The sequence below is a fragment of the Ciconia boyciana genome, chromosome 13 (genome assembly GCF_034638445.1).
Source record: "Ciconia boyciana chromosome 13, ASM3463844v1, whole genome shotgun sequence".
Taxonomy (NCBI): domain Eukaryota; kingdom Metazoa; phylum Chordata; class Aves; order Ciconiiformes; family Ciconiidae; genus Ciconia; species Ciconia boyciana.
The window spans coordinates 8,808,165-8,823,180 of NC_132946.1; the positions used below are offsets into that span (position 1 = coordinate 8,808,165).

Genomic DNA, 15,016 nt, shown 5'->3' on the forward strand with positions numbered 1-15,016 from the left:
AGGAGGAAGCATGTGCTAGGCTTTTCTGTTGGCTTTGACTGATGTTGCTGGATGGTGTCTAGCTCTTCCAACAGCTATAACCTAGTGACTGTTGTCACAACCCACATAGCTGAACAGTCAGGTTTTTAGAGTGTGTTTTATTTTGTCTCCATATTAAGTATCACAGCAAGAACATCCACACAGTTACTTGCAACCACATCATATTACTTATTTCTATCAATTTTAACAAGAAATGCTGCTGAGCCTTAAAAAAAAAAAAGTTAAAACAGTTGCACACTGGAAACAAGGAATCCACTTTCTCAAAATCAATACACTGGGTTATACAATTTTGACAGAATGGGCTCAGTACGCTCAGTAATCGGAGCTAGGGACTAAGATGATGCCAGGGCATGAACAATTTTTTTTTCCTTCTCATTAAATAGTTATAGTATTAGTTTAGTTCAGTTTAAAATCAATAAAGTAGTCATGTGGATCAACAAATACCAAAGACAGGTAAAGAATATTGCACAGGTGTATCAAAGCAGCATTTAACCCCAACATGCCCCCAGGGACACTACCACAATCTGTAAGAAAAATAGTGCAATCACTCAGAGCTGCCCATGGCCTTCCCGCACGCAGCCACCTGCCACAGGCTGGTCACTTACCCACCTCGAGCCACTGAGCTGGTGCAGCCCTCGCGCAGGGCTGTATTGCTTTCATCATGCTCCCTTCGTACGGTGCCCTCCAGGCTTTGCAAAGGTCGGTCACGGGGTGCCGAAGCAGAACTGGATTCTTTTATTTCTTTTAAGGTCTGGCAGGGCTCTAATGCACAGGCCAAGCTGTTCTCATGCACACACTCTCTTTGGTCGTATTCAGCCGATGCCTCAGCTCTCATGTGCCAGTGTACACAGGCTTAGCTAGGCCTTGTCAGACTTCCATTTTTGTAAAAGCTCAACCTTCAGAATCAATGAAGAATCTGTGCTTTAACCAGCAAAATGCTACTCGAGGTTGCTGCAGAGGCAAGGGCATTAGGACCCTTGTTTATTTTATGCAATGTGAGAAAGTACTGAACTCCACTTACCTATGCAAGTGGAATGCATCTGTCCTGAATACTTGAAACCTGCAATAAACAAAACCCCGCACACCTTTTCTTCGAGCTATGGTTATACTACACGGGTGTTACATTCTCGTGTTTGACAAGAAATACAAGATCCATGGTCCTGAGACAAACTGTTCAGAGCTTTGAGCACAACATCTGGCATGTGGTCTGTTACCATCTTGGGACTTATTAAAATGCTGCTGAAGACTGTTTCATTTGACCATCTTGCCGTATATTTAATATCGGAAGAGCACAACCTAAAAAAAGAACAACACACCACAAATACAATGGCTCAGACTGCCAGAACTGGCTCTTAATGCCAAGCCTGGAATAGACAACCTGGAGCGTTCCGACCTTGCTCAGGGAGGAACTGGAACCATGTCACAGCAGGAAGGTGGGCTCCCAAAGAGCTACAGTTCTGACCTTCGGGAAACAGTTGGCAACGCTGCCATTCAATGTCCCTGAAGGCAGAACTACACCAAACTATACTGTGCCTTAACAGTGAGAGAAGCTATCAAATAATCCTGCTCAAAGAACCATGGAATACGGAAGGGGGTGAGGGGTTCAGCACTGCACGTTCACACGGTTGGTGTCAAATTTAGGGAGTGAGTCACAGTGGTAGCAGCAGTAGACCAGACACTAGATTTAATGCTGCACATATGATGTATTTAGGATTTTATTTTACAGAATGGTACATGATGGGGGCTCTTGTGTGCTAGTCCAATTAAGAAAAAAACATGATTAACTGCTGTGCTGTGGAGTAAATGAAGGAAAAGAAATGAACTCAAGTAAGGTAGGAGAGCAGCCATCGAGAAAGCCTGCCAGGTCACAGGTGTTAGAGTATCTAACTTGTAAAACCAGCATTAAAATCATTAAACATTAAAGATGTGAAGCTTAAATAAAATACTAATCTACTGAACAGGACGAAAAGAAGGTAATTTCTTCTCCAGCCCTTTTCTTCCCTCTTCTGTAAGGTACAGATTTATTTTTTCTTCTGTAAGATGGTCTTGTGCAAGTTACAGGTGCTCTTATTTCTCTTTCAGAATGAAACAAGGGAGGGCAGCAAGCACTGTCTAGCCTGTGGGCTGTTTCAGGTTGTTTTGTCTAAAAAACCCAACATCAACAAAACACAAACAACCCCCCCTAAGCACAACATTGCCCCAACAAAACCACAGTCCTCACCCTTCCAGCAGTTTCAGCTTTTCTGTTGTCTCTGTCTCACTTTCCTGCCTCCACAAAAAAGCAGCAAAGGACAGGAAACTAGAGCCTGCATGGGCACACTGGTTACTGGGGCAACTGGACCTCTCCCGTCTGGCCAGGCTGGTATTACAGCAATATTTTACCTCTTTCTCATCACCAATATTCATGTGACTACTCAATAACTAGGTACTTTGTTATCACTTCACCACTGCCAGGACATAAGACTGCAAGACCTGCAGTCTCAGGTAGGAACTGCAGTGTGCCAAAGCTGACTTAACAGTCTTGCTGTTTAAAAGCATCACTTGAGCACATGCAATATATGGGCAGAATAAAGCACGCAGGCGTGAAGAGAAACAGTTTCCAGGGCTTTAAGTGAAACGGAAAGAAGCAGGGAGGCACAGAGTAAAAACTGAAAAGCTAGCTAATGCATAATAACCAAAGATAGGTATTGGAGATGCAGACGAGAAGCAGAGCTGGAAACATGTACTTTGAAAGTGAGAAGCAGCTTTAAGTAGATTTTAGGAAAACAAGACAGTGGTATTTATTATTCTACCTACCTCCTAGAGCTGGATTCTTCTACAATATGGATAATCTTTCCAGGAAGATACAGATGAGGATACCGAGGCGGTGAATTTAAGTGCGATTCATCCTCAAGGGCACTGTATGAAGGTGACCGATGAACCATTAAACTCTCCTCAGCTAGAAGTGGCTGGGTGAGGGCATCTTGGTTTCTACCATCCAGCTCAGTTGGGAAGTTATCTGGATCTCCTCCAAATACTTCGTACCAACACCCGCGCAGCAAAATCTGGTACTGAATTCGGAAAGAAAAACAGTCGAGCTGAGGTTTGGCATCTCTTCAAGTAACTTATTCTAGTTGTGTGCTTGCACACACATCATCTGAAACTACATTAAAAGATTAAAAATGACTGTATGCACATGCTCCCCAAACTTTTTGTTTGATAAAATCTCCTTACCGAATTTTCCCCACAGTAACACCTATTTTGCTGCTATCTAACCCAAGCTACTAGTAACACTACAGAAAACATTACAGTCTTTACCAGTTGAGTTATTCTGTGTGGATTCTGCTCTGCAGATTTAAGTTTTCTTGCACCTGCAACTTCTAACTCTCTGTCATCTTTTTCTGTATTTACGACTTCACCCAGGCCCTCTACATGACCCCTGATCCTGGGACTACATGGAAATCTTGTGGGTACAGCAGATCTAACTTTAGATGTTCAGAAATGAATCTTTTCCATTTTGAATCTTTAAGCCACTCCTCTATACCTCCACTATCATCTTGCCTGACACCACACTGTTCCAGCACTTTCAAAACTGTGTTTCTCACTAACAGCAAAAATAAAAGGTAAGCAATTAACACCATAACAGAGAAATGTTGCTTTCCAAGTGAATTCTGAAGGCAAAATTTAAATAAAACCACTAATTTGTTTACTTACTGATACTAAATGGTTATTAAAGTAAGTAATCTTTCTGATTTTTCATCATTTTAGCTGTTCCCTCCCCCTTTCTTTTCATGTTCATTTTTTAATAGTTCCCTTTATCAGCAAAACTAGCAAACAGATCATTTCAGGTCTTGGATGTTGTGCACAGATGCCTTACAGGTCTTGTTGAATCTTAAATTCCAAAAAGACAGCTTTATAGGATAAGCTTTATAGGATAAGCTGTAATCCAATGACATACCAGTGTCACTAAATTAAAAACACACACTTTTGTTCCAAAACACAATTGTCACTCTCATCATTAAGATCAAAATGCACACACAAATTGTCATGTCATGAAAGCTGGGGCTTAACCCAGCTAACAATTCCTCTGACTTATAACCAGGAACTGCATTTAGTTACCTTGGGTCTGTTGCAGTTTGCCACAATTCTCACTATTCTCCTCTTTAAGTCCTCCATGTTGGGCATACTTAACCTGTTTAAACAAACATAGAAGAAAGTAAAGAAAAGCCTCCTATTCTCTGCAATGCATCCCTGAAAGAACGATTTAAAAATACTTCCATCTCACCTTGCAACAAGGTCCTTTCCAACAATGACTGAAACAGTGAAGTGCTTAGTGTAATCTGCAAGTGATTTGCTTAAGGAAAAAAAAAAGATGCCCTTTAGATACACTAAAGAGATAGGCACACTTTAGTTTTATGATGATTATCATTCAATAAAAAACCAAATATGTGGCAACAGCAGCAGCATTTGCAGTCAGTTCTTTAGTAGGCTTCAGACCTACTTGCTACAGATGACAGAGTAATTGGAGTGCTGATTATAACGGTATGTGTAGATGTCAAACAGGCCAAGCTACACTAGTCAGGCGAGCATTTTATTTCCGAAACATTTATTTTAAACTCTAATTATACTATCTGATAGAATTCACTAGATATATTTCACTCTGTAATACTCCCCCAAGAACTCAACTGTAACTTGAGATGGAGCAAATCTGGTTCTAGTGAGAAGGTATAAACAAACTTAACACAGACAAACCCAAAGTTATCACCTAACATATTTGTCAACTCCCTTGAAGACTTTTTACATCTTAGACACAGAACCAAGTAACAGAAGTCTCATATTTACCTTAGAAGTCCTCCTGGAGGAGAAAAGGCATAACATCTTAATGTTGGGAAAGAGTTCCTGAGCATGATCGCCAATATAGAAGCTGTTCCACCACCCAAACTGTGACCAACTATTACAAGTTTATATTCCTATAGACAGAAAGAGAAGACTGAAACATAGACGGACACAGAAAAAGCTCTGTGTAATTTTTCTGGCAAACAAAATTATTTGGAGGGTAACTTACTGGAGCAATTGTGAAAGCCTGGTTTAAAATTCCGTCATTTATTAGCTTTCGATAAATGTAATTTGCAGCTTGAGTTATTCCCTACAAGAGAGCATTTAAAGTTAGAAGAGAAAGGTACATCTAATCTGAAGTGTGATACATGTATACTTTAAACACGACACCATCACAGAACAACTTTCTTTTTGCAAAGCCGGTCTCTTTTAACATGCTCCTGACAGAGGTCTAGTTATAACCAAGTGGTCTTGTACATAATGGTTAAAAAGTTTTTGGAATATTTAATAAGGACATAAGGTCTGACAAGAGGATTACAAATTCTACCTTGCAGTTCCAGAGGCAGTATTTGATGCAACAACCAAGTCACGGAAATAATTTGTGCAATCCATCTCACAAGGAGAATACTCTTCTGTTTAACTAAAGGATCCCAGGTGTTTATAGTTTTCTTACTGCTGAGATTTATAAACAGCTACAGACTGCACACACCTTATGCACAAAGCCATTCTCTAGAACATCCTCTAGTGTCAAGTCTTCACAATCTGCTGACAGATCAGTAAGAATGTCCTGTAAACAAGACAGCTTTTGTCAGATGTCTCTGCAGGGCTTCATGGCTCATGGGTTGTGCTCTGCTACTCAACATTGTCATGGGGACATCGACACGCTGACTGCCAAGTGTGTAAGCAACAAAACACAACCCACCATAAAGCACGAACCCAGGCAAGTATACAGAGCAATCACAATTCTGATTTCAGCAACTATTTCCAAGCTGCAAACACCCACATTACGAATGCACCTCCACTCATAGTGAAAAGGAATTACCGTGGCCTGCCCTCCACACTCTCTTCCAGTGGCACAGGGAGTATTACCCACCCAAGGACAGGAAGGCTTACAACTTAAGCCTGGAACTCACTCATACCTGTGAGTGAGTTATTTTTACATGTGCCAGCATAACACAATTTCCTCTAGATACTATGAGTTCAGCCGTTTCTATAAAGCTAATTATTTTTATCAGATGGATGATACCTCAAAAGACAAGGTTCCTCGCACTGCAACCACAATAGCTTCTTTTTTGTGATCCAAAGCAACAAAAAATGGAATCTCATAGATCTGGAGGGGAAAAATGTCATCAGTAAAGACACCAAATTTTTATAAGAGTAAGCATTTGTTCTCACCTTCTGAAAGCTCTCTTATTGAGCTCTCTATTGTCTTATGGAAAGAAACTGAACTATTTTCTTATCAAGTTATAAGTGCCTTTTTTGCAATACTGAGATAGATTTAAGTCAATGGTTTTGTGGCTGTTCCCTTAGATTAGAAAAAAAAATCAGAACTGAATGTTTCAGGCCCTGTTTTCATTTGGCTTTGCATCTTGCACGTTATAAACGCTGAAGGCAAAGTAGAAACGTCACCCATCGCTTTTACTGAATTAATCACTAAGTTTTTTTTCTGAATGCCTGTCCAGATTGTTTACCTTGTTATGAAAACTGATATGAATGAAGTCTCTGTACTGCAGTCCTGTTATTTTTAGGATGGATCCAAAGTGAAAGTTATGACGATCACTGCCAGTTATATCAGAATCTGTTGGTCTACTTCCGCAACTAACAAACACAGAAGAGAAAAACTTTCATGTTCAAATTTTTTAGGTTTCCTTTCAAGGAATCAAACTCAGTTACATTTGCAGAAGGATTTCTGCCAGGAGTCAAATTCCCCCCCCATTTTTTTTTAAATTTTCTGTTGTTTGTTTTTGTTTGGTTGGCTTTTTTGCAATAGTATCAGTAGTCTGGTACAAGATGTTACCTCTGCCCACAAACCTGTTTTTGCCTGAGCAGCATGCCATACATTTTCAGTTCAAGGACTGGCAAATACACCATTGCTACAGGACTATCAGCAGAGCAAACAATGCAGTAAGAAAATAATTCTTAAGACTACAGGCCAACAACAGAACATACAAACAAGCAAAAAGGAAATTCAAAACAAATTCTGTACAGCAGGCTTATCTCATGTTTTATCCACTGTATTATGCAGTATTTTTTTTTCCAAGTCATTTATATTTCAGTAGGTTAAATAATTTCATGTTACTAATTACGAAAATCATGGTTACAGTCACAAATGTCAGTGGTCACTTAAATATATAGTAATCCTACACAGCATTATGCATACTTAAATTCTGACTGTAACTGGTTTTTGAGTAAAGGGGGCAAAGGGAATAAAATGGAGGCTGGAGGGACAGGTAACTTTTGCTAATTCCTTTAAGACAGGGAAAAATGTTGATACACTTTTATTTCTATACATACATATATGCCCAAAAGGTAGCTCTGAAAAGCCTCATTTTAAAACATTTGATTTAATTCCAATTCTTCCTTTGTCATTTTGCTAAATTAATTTTATTTATTTCAATCACAAACTTTTCTTAAGAAACAAAAGCTATTCTGTTTCTGAGGATGGAAAGATGTTGGAATTTTGTTTCTACTTTGATGATTGAATTTGTGAAAGACAACTCTACCAGTCAAGCTCATGTACTCCCAAGAGTGATATAATTTAATGCAACAAAAATACTGCTACTGAAACTACTTTATTTCTGCTAACGCTAGTTAAGTAAAAGGAAGATATGTGTTTTTAAGCTCTTGATGGAACCTACCAGTCACCACTGAGCTTACAGAGTGCAGTAAATGGGCTGGTGTATATGTAGTAAGGCCAGCCATAAGCAGCTGCAGCAAACAGCATATAGTGAGCAGCATTCTCCAGTTCGATATCCAAATCATCTGTCTGAAAGGACACAGGGAAAGAAAAGGAAGGAGAGGAAGAAAGGTGTGTTAGGCAGCCCCAGAATAAAACCTGAACACAGACTAGTGAAAATCAAGGCATGATGAAATACGCACTATCCAAAAGGAAAACCTCAAGGTCTAAGAGGAACTAAAAATAGCCACCCATATTCCAGGAAAAAGTCTGTGTTTGTTTGCATAGCTACGCAGCTCAAGAATCTTGAAAAGCTCTCATTAAATTAGTTTCTTCCAATACTTATACACTGATAAGCTCAATACCAAAAACAGCATTCACTCCAAATATGTTACTTAAGGATGTCAAAGGAACAGATAAAGAGTCTGAGGCAGATCTCTCTGGTAAGGACCTTTAAAGTATGACCCCATCATATTGGCTGGATTCAAAAGAAAGTTGATAGAAACACATTGGTTGAAGTAGAACTATATACCTCTATGAAACACAGACCAAAAGAAGGTAAAATAATTTACAAAGGCATTTTACCATAGAAGACTAGCAAAAATCAATTAACAAACTGTAACCCATCATCTGCAAGCATTTAAAAGATGCTATTTTTGCTTCTTACCTTGTCTGGATATTTGCAGCAGACATAATTTAAACAGACCACAATACTAAAAGACTAGCTTTTCAGTTCTATGCAAATAGCACTAAATACTAATTTTCTCTCTGTTCCCTTTCTCTCCCAGCTCTTCAACAATGATCAAATGTCCTAAACGGTTCCTTTTTGCACTTAATTCCCCATTCATATATAAGTTCTACTTATGCAAAAACAGACAAATGTTTTGATTGCAAACTCATGAATATGTTTTCACTGCATTTATTAACAATTTAAATTGTTGTGAATTTTTATAGTAGTGTTTCATTTTGTTAAAAAAACAAAAACCCCTCGCACAAGAACTGCATTTCCATTTGATCTGGCACCACCTCCTAGAGTAATTGCACCAGAGGCTGCAACAACCCTATCTTACCACAAGAGATGATGGAGAATGACATAGGACTTCTTCAGGCTCTTTTAGGCAACTTTCCATTTTATCTTGCTCTTGATGGAGCAGAGTCAAACCAGCTGCTATGTCACTTGGCACCAGATCAGTGTCCTGTACAAAGAAATGAAAGAGCGCTTAAAACCATCCCACACCTCAACATGGCAAAACTATCTATCTCATAAGAAAATGCACACGGAATTATATTTTTTCAGTTTATATAAATACATTTCACTCAGAGACAATGTGCACTGGAGAAACAGGTCACAGCAGCATCTAATCTCCCACCGCCCCTTTTGTACATATTGAATGTTTTCTTCAATAACACCAATGACAATTCTACACATGAATTTCATCACTTAAAATACCCAGCAGAGGACCTGCTCAGCCATATAGCAAATAATGATCCAGACGTTATTGATCACAGTTCTACACCACTATGTGAAAAGCTCTATGTGAAAAGTCCTCTATACTGAGAACTACTAAGAAGGATTTTACACAGGAGAAGGCTGAAGGGTTTTTATTCAACTATCTGGGGCAGTCATCTCTCCATATGACTTATACCATTTACCCTATAAACCACTGAGTAGGCTGTAGCTATAAATCAGCACACCCAAGTACTGCTTAATAACAAGAACTACTAGTCTTGAAATCATGAACAGATTTCAAAGTCAACATTGAACTGTAACTGCCCAAGCAGTAGGTGACATAAATGTGAGCTAAATAAACACTATGCAGACTCCAATTTGGCAGATGCGCTCTGTGTCCATAAGGCAACTTCCTGCATGTGCACACTCCAGTCTGGTATGTGCTCGGAATAGGAAGATTGCCTTAACGTACTGTGGGGCTCATTTTTTTAATAGTCAGAAAGTAGTCTGATTCTCTGCTACAGGTATGAATCCTTACTCATTGTCAGTAGGAAAAATGCCTCCATCTTCACATACTAAGGAAAAGAAACTCACCTTGTTCTCCTGACTATATACTCACCTAAGGAGAAAGGGTACTGTTTTCTCACAGCCCTTCACACTTGTGAAGGGAGAGAAACCTTTGTTAAAGGGAGGGGAAAATCAGTGTTGTACACTTGTACAAGAATCACTTTTAATTTTGAAATTAGCATATTCAAAACCTTATTTCAAGGCACAGGGTTGCAGGGACCTCTAGCTGAACAAACGTATATGTGTGTTGCAACATTTGCAAATTCAGAGTTAGTCAAAAAACAGAACATAATAAAAGCTTTCCATCTTACTGAAAAGTAGGTGCGGAAAAGCTCTGCGATGCTTGTAAAAGCCACTCTATGATCATCATCTTGCACAATACAACAACACAGTAACCTGATTCTTTTTTCCCAGACTCTGGTGGCAGTGTTCTTCACATTATATAGCAATTGCCCTGACTGACTGCTTTCCAGGTTCCGATTTACACTATCGGTGAGGTAAAACGTCTTTTTCCCCCCAAGTGGATCAAACACGATTACAGCTCCAATGATGGTAAAGATGATGATAACCCAGCTGCAAAACAGAAGGAAGTGGAATAAAAAGACCGTGAAACCAGATAGTTCTGACAAGTATGCAAGAAAACACAACTATAGATCTTGACAGACAGAAAACAAAGTTAGGCATGAAATACTGTATGAACACCATCTGTTACTGTCTTAAGGGCGCACGTTTTGTTAACAGGCTTTCAATCCACTAGGCACAAGAACAAGGCTGTCAGCTAATTTCACGTAGGGCACCAAACAAAATCTCAGCCCTGTGCTTTGGAAAAAGCAACACAGATCTGTGAAGGCTCCATTTTTCACTACCAGTTAAGTGATCTAGTTACTATGTTCTTCACATTTATCCAGTTTTCTACATTCCCATCTATCCCTCTTACCCTGTCTGATCTTCACCTCCTTTCTTTCACCCTAGCATCTGCTCTTGCAAGGCAAGAAGCTCAAGCTTCTTTATAGAAGGATATAAACTCATGCTAGCTGTCTAGACTTAAAAAGTCTTCACCGTTAACAATGAAAACTCTTCTATGAGAAGCCAAAATAATTTATAAGAAATATCAAAGCCTTCAACTGCTGGAAAAGCCTTCAATGAACACATACAAAACAAGTGTAAGCAGCATTTCTGTTTCAGGTACACTGTCAAGCTTTGATTTTTTGGGGCACACCTTTACCTTGCAATAACTGTCCCAATGACGACATTTATCACAGTCTTCTCGCAGTGCACACTGCTGTCTGACACCCATACAGCTCCTACAACAGCCCAGATGAATTCAGGCAAACAGAGAAGTAGGCGAGTATAAAGTAGCTTGGGAAGTGATTTTCTTGGGCCTGGATTAGAAATTGTTCCTGAAATTACAGGGAGAATTTAAAACAAGAACTGTTTATGGATGCATCTTAAGTATCTAAAATCCTACTCATATATTAACTTCTTGAGCTTAACAGAAAGTAAGAAACTTAACTGAAACTGAAAGTATTCTCATACTAATGGAAAGCTATCACTGAAGCCGAGAAAAACAATAATGGGTTTATAGCTGTGATTCTTAGAATCTACTTTACTAATACCCAAAACCACTCTCTAGTCAGAGACAGTTCTGCAGCAAACTTGAGGCAGTAACGCTGTGCCCAGCATAAGCCAAAGCAGCACACTGGAGCGTTGGCTCACCTACAGGTTCTTACGACTTTTGGTGCCAGCTTTTATTATTATTCTATTTAGCTTTCAGTTGGCTGAATATTTCATTTTTAGATCCTACTTTGCAGGGCTACAATGAAGTCTGTACACTGAGTCACGAAATAACAAGTTCATTCACATTTTTATTTAGGAGAACAAATTTATTTAGGAGGACCATTACCAGGACAATACTTTTTAGACTAGTTTCTGTATTGTTAGCTTACTAGTAACCTCTTCCTTTTAGCACTCTTAAAATAAAAAAGGGAGTAATTTTTGGCCAGCTCAGGTCCTTAAACCAGTTTGTTGATCGCAAGGTAACGAAGTGGTGGGGCATGCGTGCTCATGTGCAGGCAGGTTAATCTGTAAAGGCTTAAAACACTGCAGAAAACAACAACTTTGGAAACTATTTTCCAATTGTAAAGCTGTGGCTCACATCCAGTGACAAAGCTGTTTAAAAAGCCCTTGATCCAGTGGTCGCTTCTTCCCATTCCTGGGTTGTAGCCTGTACTGCAGCAGCATAGTTGCTTACAGACACAATCAGATGGAACTGTGGGTCCTGAAAACAACTTCTTTCCTTTCCCAGCACCACAACCTAGTGTATGAGTTCTCCAGTCAGGCTCACCACTGGCATCACTAACGCCCGCATCAGTACAGTGCAAGGGGTGGTGCAAGAACCATTGCTCTCAAACCCACACATTATAACACATTATGTCCAAGACATCTCACCGTTACTTTTCTTAGAAATTCAGCCTCAGAATTCTTCCATTTCTTAGTTATAATGGCCTCGTAGCTGTACTTTTATACTGAACAAGGCTCTTTTCTCCCTGCTATTTGCAGTTACATCTCTCACCTCCTCAACTTTGATATAAATAGCATAACTTGGCTAATCTTCCTTTCCCTCCTCTAGAAACTGTAGGAAAAGCAGTGGTTAGATTCAAGGCAAGGATTATCATCCCCATCTCTGCTCTGTCATACTTTCTCTTCATGCACTTTTTATGCTTCTTTCCACTTACATTATTTAAACACTCTTTTATTTACAGTGTGCTGAGAGAACCAATATATTAGAAATTGTGGGGTCTCAGCTATTACTCCAGAGACCACACACATATTTCAAATTAATCTTCCTAGCATTACTTTGATAATGAGGTGCCTCAGCAGGAAAAAAGCATTCCTAGCATTTTTTAAACCCAAATGAGCCATTTCTACAAATGACTAGAAGTTGCATTGGTGTTCTTACTTCTGTTTAGCCATTCACTTCAAGCTGTAAGTCCTGTTCTATTTAACAGTACTTACTGCATTAGCTTACTATGACAGTTACATGGATCATGTTCCTATGGCTGTTTTTTCCCAAGCAACCCACTGCAGATCATGAACTTTCACAAGATATGACCGAATCTGCCTAAGCAAGGCAAAGCTAACATGATACTTCAAGTGAGAAATTGCTTTTGGATAAATTCCCCTAAATTTCTGTCAGAGAGGTTAAGTGGTGTTCCATTCGAGGACATGTATTAACGATGAATGTAGAGGAAGTTTTCAAGACGCTCTGATGGCAATGAACATATCACCGTCAGCTGCACTAAGCTATTGTTTTAGATTCCTGACTAACAGAGATTAATACTATTAAAGCAAATATATTCATGCTGACAGTTTCTCTAGTTTGACTACCATTACAGCACATGAATTTTTTTGCATTTTTTTAATGTCAACTCCAGATTAAAAAACCATATATATTACAATCCTACTAGATAAATATAAAATACAAAATGTTATTATTCACTATTTACCTTGCATACTGATGTACACAAGAGCAGATAATGCACATATTATAGAAGCCAGGAGAATGAGGAGGACAAGCAAGTAGCTGTGCAGTAATTCTCCCCCAGGACAGTTAAACTGCCCCTTGTGAACTGTGTAAAGAGCAAGAATTCCGATCCACCTACAGAAAAGTAAGATTATAAAAGTTACAGTTGCAAGAGAAAAGCGCATACTGCAAAGGGATCACCCGATAAATAGTTTTCATCTTAATGAAAGCATTCCACAAAGATTAACAGAAAGGGCGTTGTTATACAAGGAATTGCTCAGAATGAAATGACTATACGAATACTCAGCAGTAATTACAACAAAGTCGTTTACGGACCGAGCAACAGACTCCCTTTACGGTGCTACTCGTTTCCACAGATCCCAAAGAACCTAGGCTGATCTAAACGAAGGAACCATCGTATTAATTCCTGAAGTAACGAAACCACACTAGCACTAGTCAGCTGTTAAATACAACCAAGCCGTTACGGTTCCGCGCGTACAGAAGACGGCGCAGTAACTACATGGCGCTCCGGTACCGTGTCAGCCAAGGGGCTCTACCTCAAACCCGCCGCTTTCCTCCCCAGCGATGCGACGCTTCAGATGAAGGGGGCAACGCTACCGCTCGCGTCCGAGGAAGCCAGTCAGCCGCAGGCGAGCCGTAAATTCCGCCCGCCGGCGGGAGGACCCGGAGGCGAGCGGCAGCCGCGCCGAGAAGCGGCCCCCGAGGCGAGGCGGCGAGCGCCGGCCCGACTGGCCCGTCCCCGCGGGCGCGGAGGTAACGGCCCCGCGCACCGCCTTACCACACCAGCCTGACGAAGAGCTCAAAGGCCCCCGGGAGGACGAAGTCGTCGCTGCCGATGGCCCAGCGCCTACCGAACACCACCAGCCCCGGCATCCTGCGGGCCGCGCCGCCGCCGCCGCTCCGTCACGGGCGCCCGAGCACCTGCACCTGCACCTGCGCCGGCCCTGCCCTAACGGGCTGCCCTCGCCCGCGGCCAGCGCCGCCGTCCGCTGCCCCCACAGGCCACGCCGCCCACCCGGCGGCAGGCGGTACGTCACGGGAAGCGTCACGCGTCATGACGCACCACACGGCGCCCCGAATCACCCTGTGGGCATGCCCCTCCCTCCCCCCCCCGACTGGGCCAAGCCGCGCACGCGCCCTAGATGGCCCCGGCCTTCCCGCCGCTCCGCGCGCAGACGGCTGGGGGAGGCGGGGCTTTTCACCCAGGCGCGTGCGTAGAGGCCACACGAGGCTGGAAGCCCGCCTTGCCCCGCCCGGGGCGCAGGCGCATGCGCGAAGCGCCCAGGCGGGGCGGGAGCGAATGTCGGTGCGGGCTTAGCGGCGGCGGTCGGCGAGCCGGACACGGGGACACCGGCCGTTAAACTGCCGCTGCAGCTGCAGAGGAGGGGGGATGAGCACAGGAGGGTAAACAGGAGTAAACCCTGTGCTAAATACCTGCGTTTCCCAGCACCCCGCCCATCCTGGTACACCCGAAGGGCGGCACCTCGACCACCACGGGTCAGAGGCAGGCACCGGATAAACCAGCAAAGTGCTTAACAGCTGCATCACAAGAAAAGTCGGAACATGGACGCGTGTCCTCGAGGTGGGAGCTACAGCTGCTAGCTTTGTTACACCAGCCCTGCCACCTTCTCCCAGCCCTCGGGCACAGGCCCTGCACTCCTTCTGCACAGCTCTGAGCACGTGCCGGGACAACATAGCCAAGAGG

General features: G+C 41.8%; 1 protein-coding gene across 3 annotated transcripts; it reads right to left on the bottom strand.

Annotated features, from left to right (window-relative positions):
• Positions 1-10: 10 nt before the first annotated feature.
• On the bottom strand, positions 11-14,350 carry DAGLB (diacylglycerol lipase beta). Of its 3 annotated transcripts, XR_012044979.1 has the most exons (16): positions 14,090-14,350; positions 13,274-13,425; positions 10,993-11,167; positions 10,079-10,340; positions 8,821-8,946; positions 7,713-7,840; positions 6,546-6,672; positions 6,101-6,184; positions 5,564-5,641; positions 5,084-5,164; positions 4,861-4,988; positions 4,304-4,372; positions 4,138-4,210; positions 2,836-3,089; positions 1,061-1,335; positions 11-935 (listed from the first exon to the last, which is right to left on the bottom strand). XR_012044979.1 is itself a non-coding variant. In XM_072878267.1 (15 exons), the coding sequence occupies exons 1-15, from the start codon at positions 14,182-14,184 to the stop codon at positions 1,143-1,145; spliced, it is 2,025 nt and encodes a 674-aa protein (XP_072734368.1). In that variant the 5' UTR covers positions 14,185-14,350; the 3' UTR covers positions 14-1,142. The 3 variants fall into 3 exon arrangements, 2 of the variants coding, with proteins under 2 accessions (XP_072734368.1, XP_072734369.1); XM_072878267.1 differs by having other exon boundaries at positions 14-1,335; XM_072878268.1 differs by lacking the exon at positions 14,090-14,350 and adding an exon at positions 13,848-14,083 and having other exon boundaries at positions 14-1,335.
• Between the last annotated feature and the right edge of the window lie 666 nt (positions 14,351-15,016).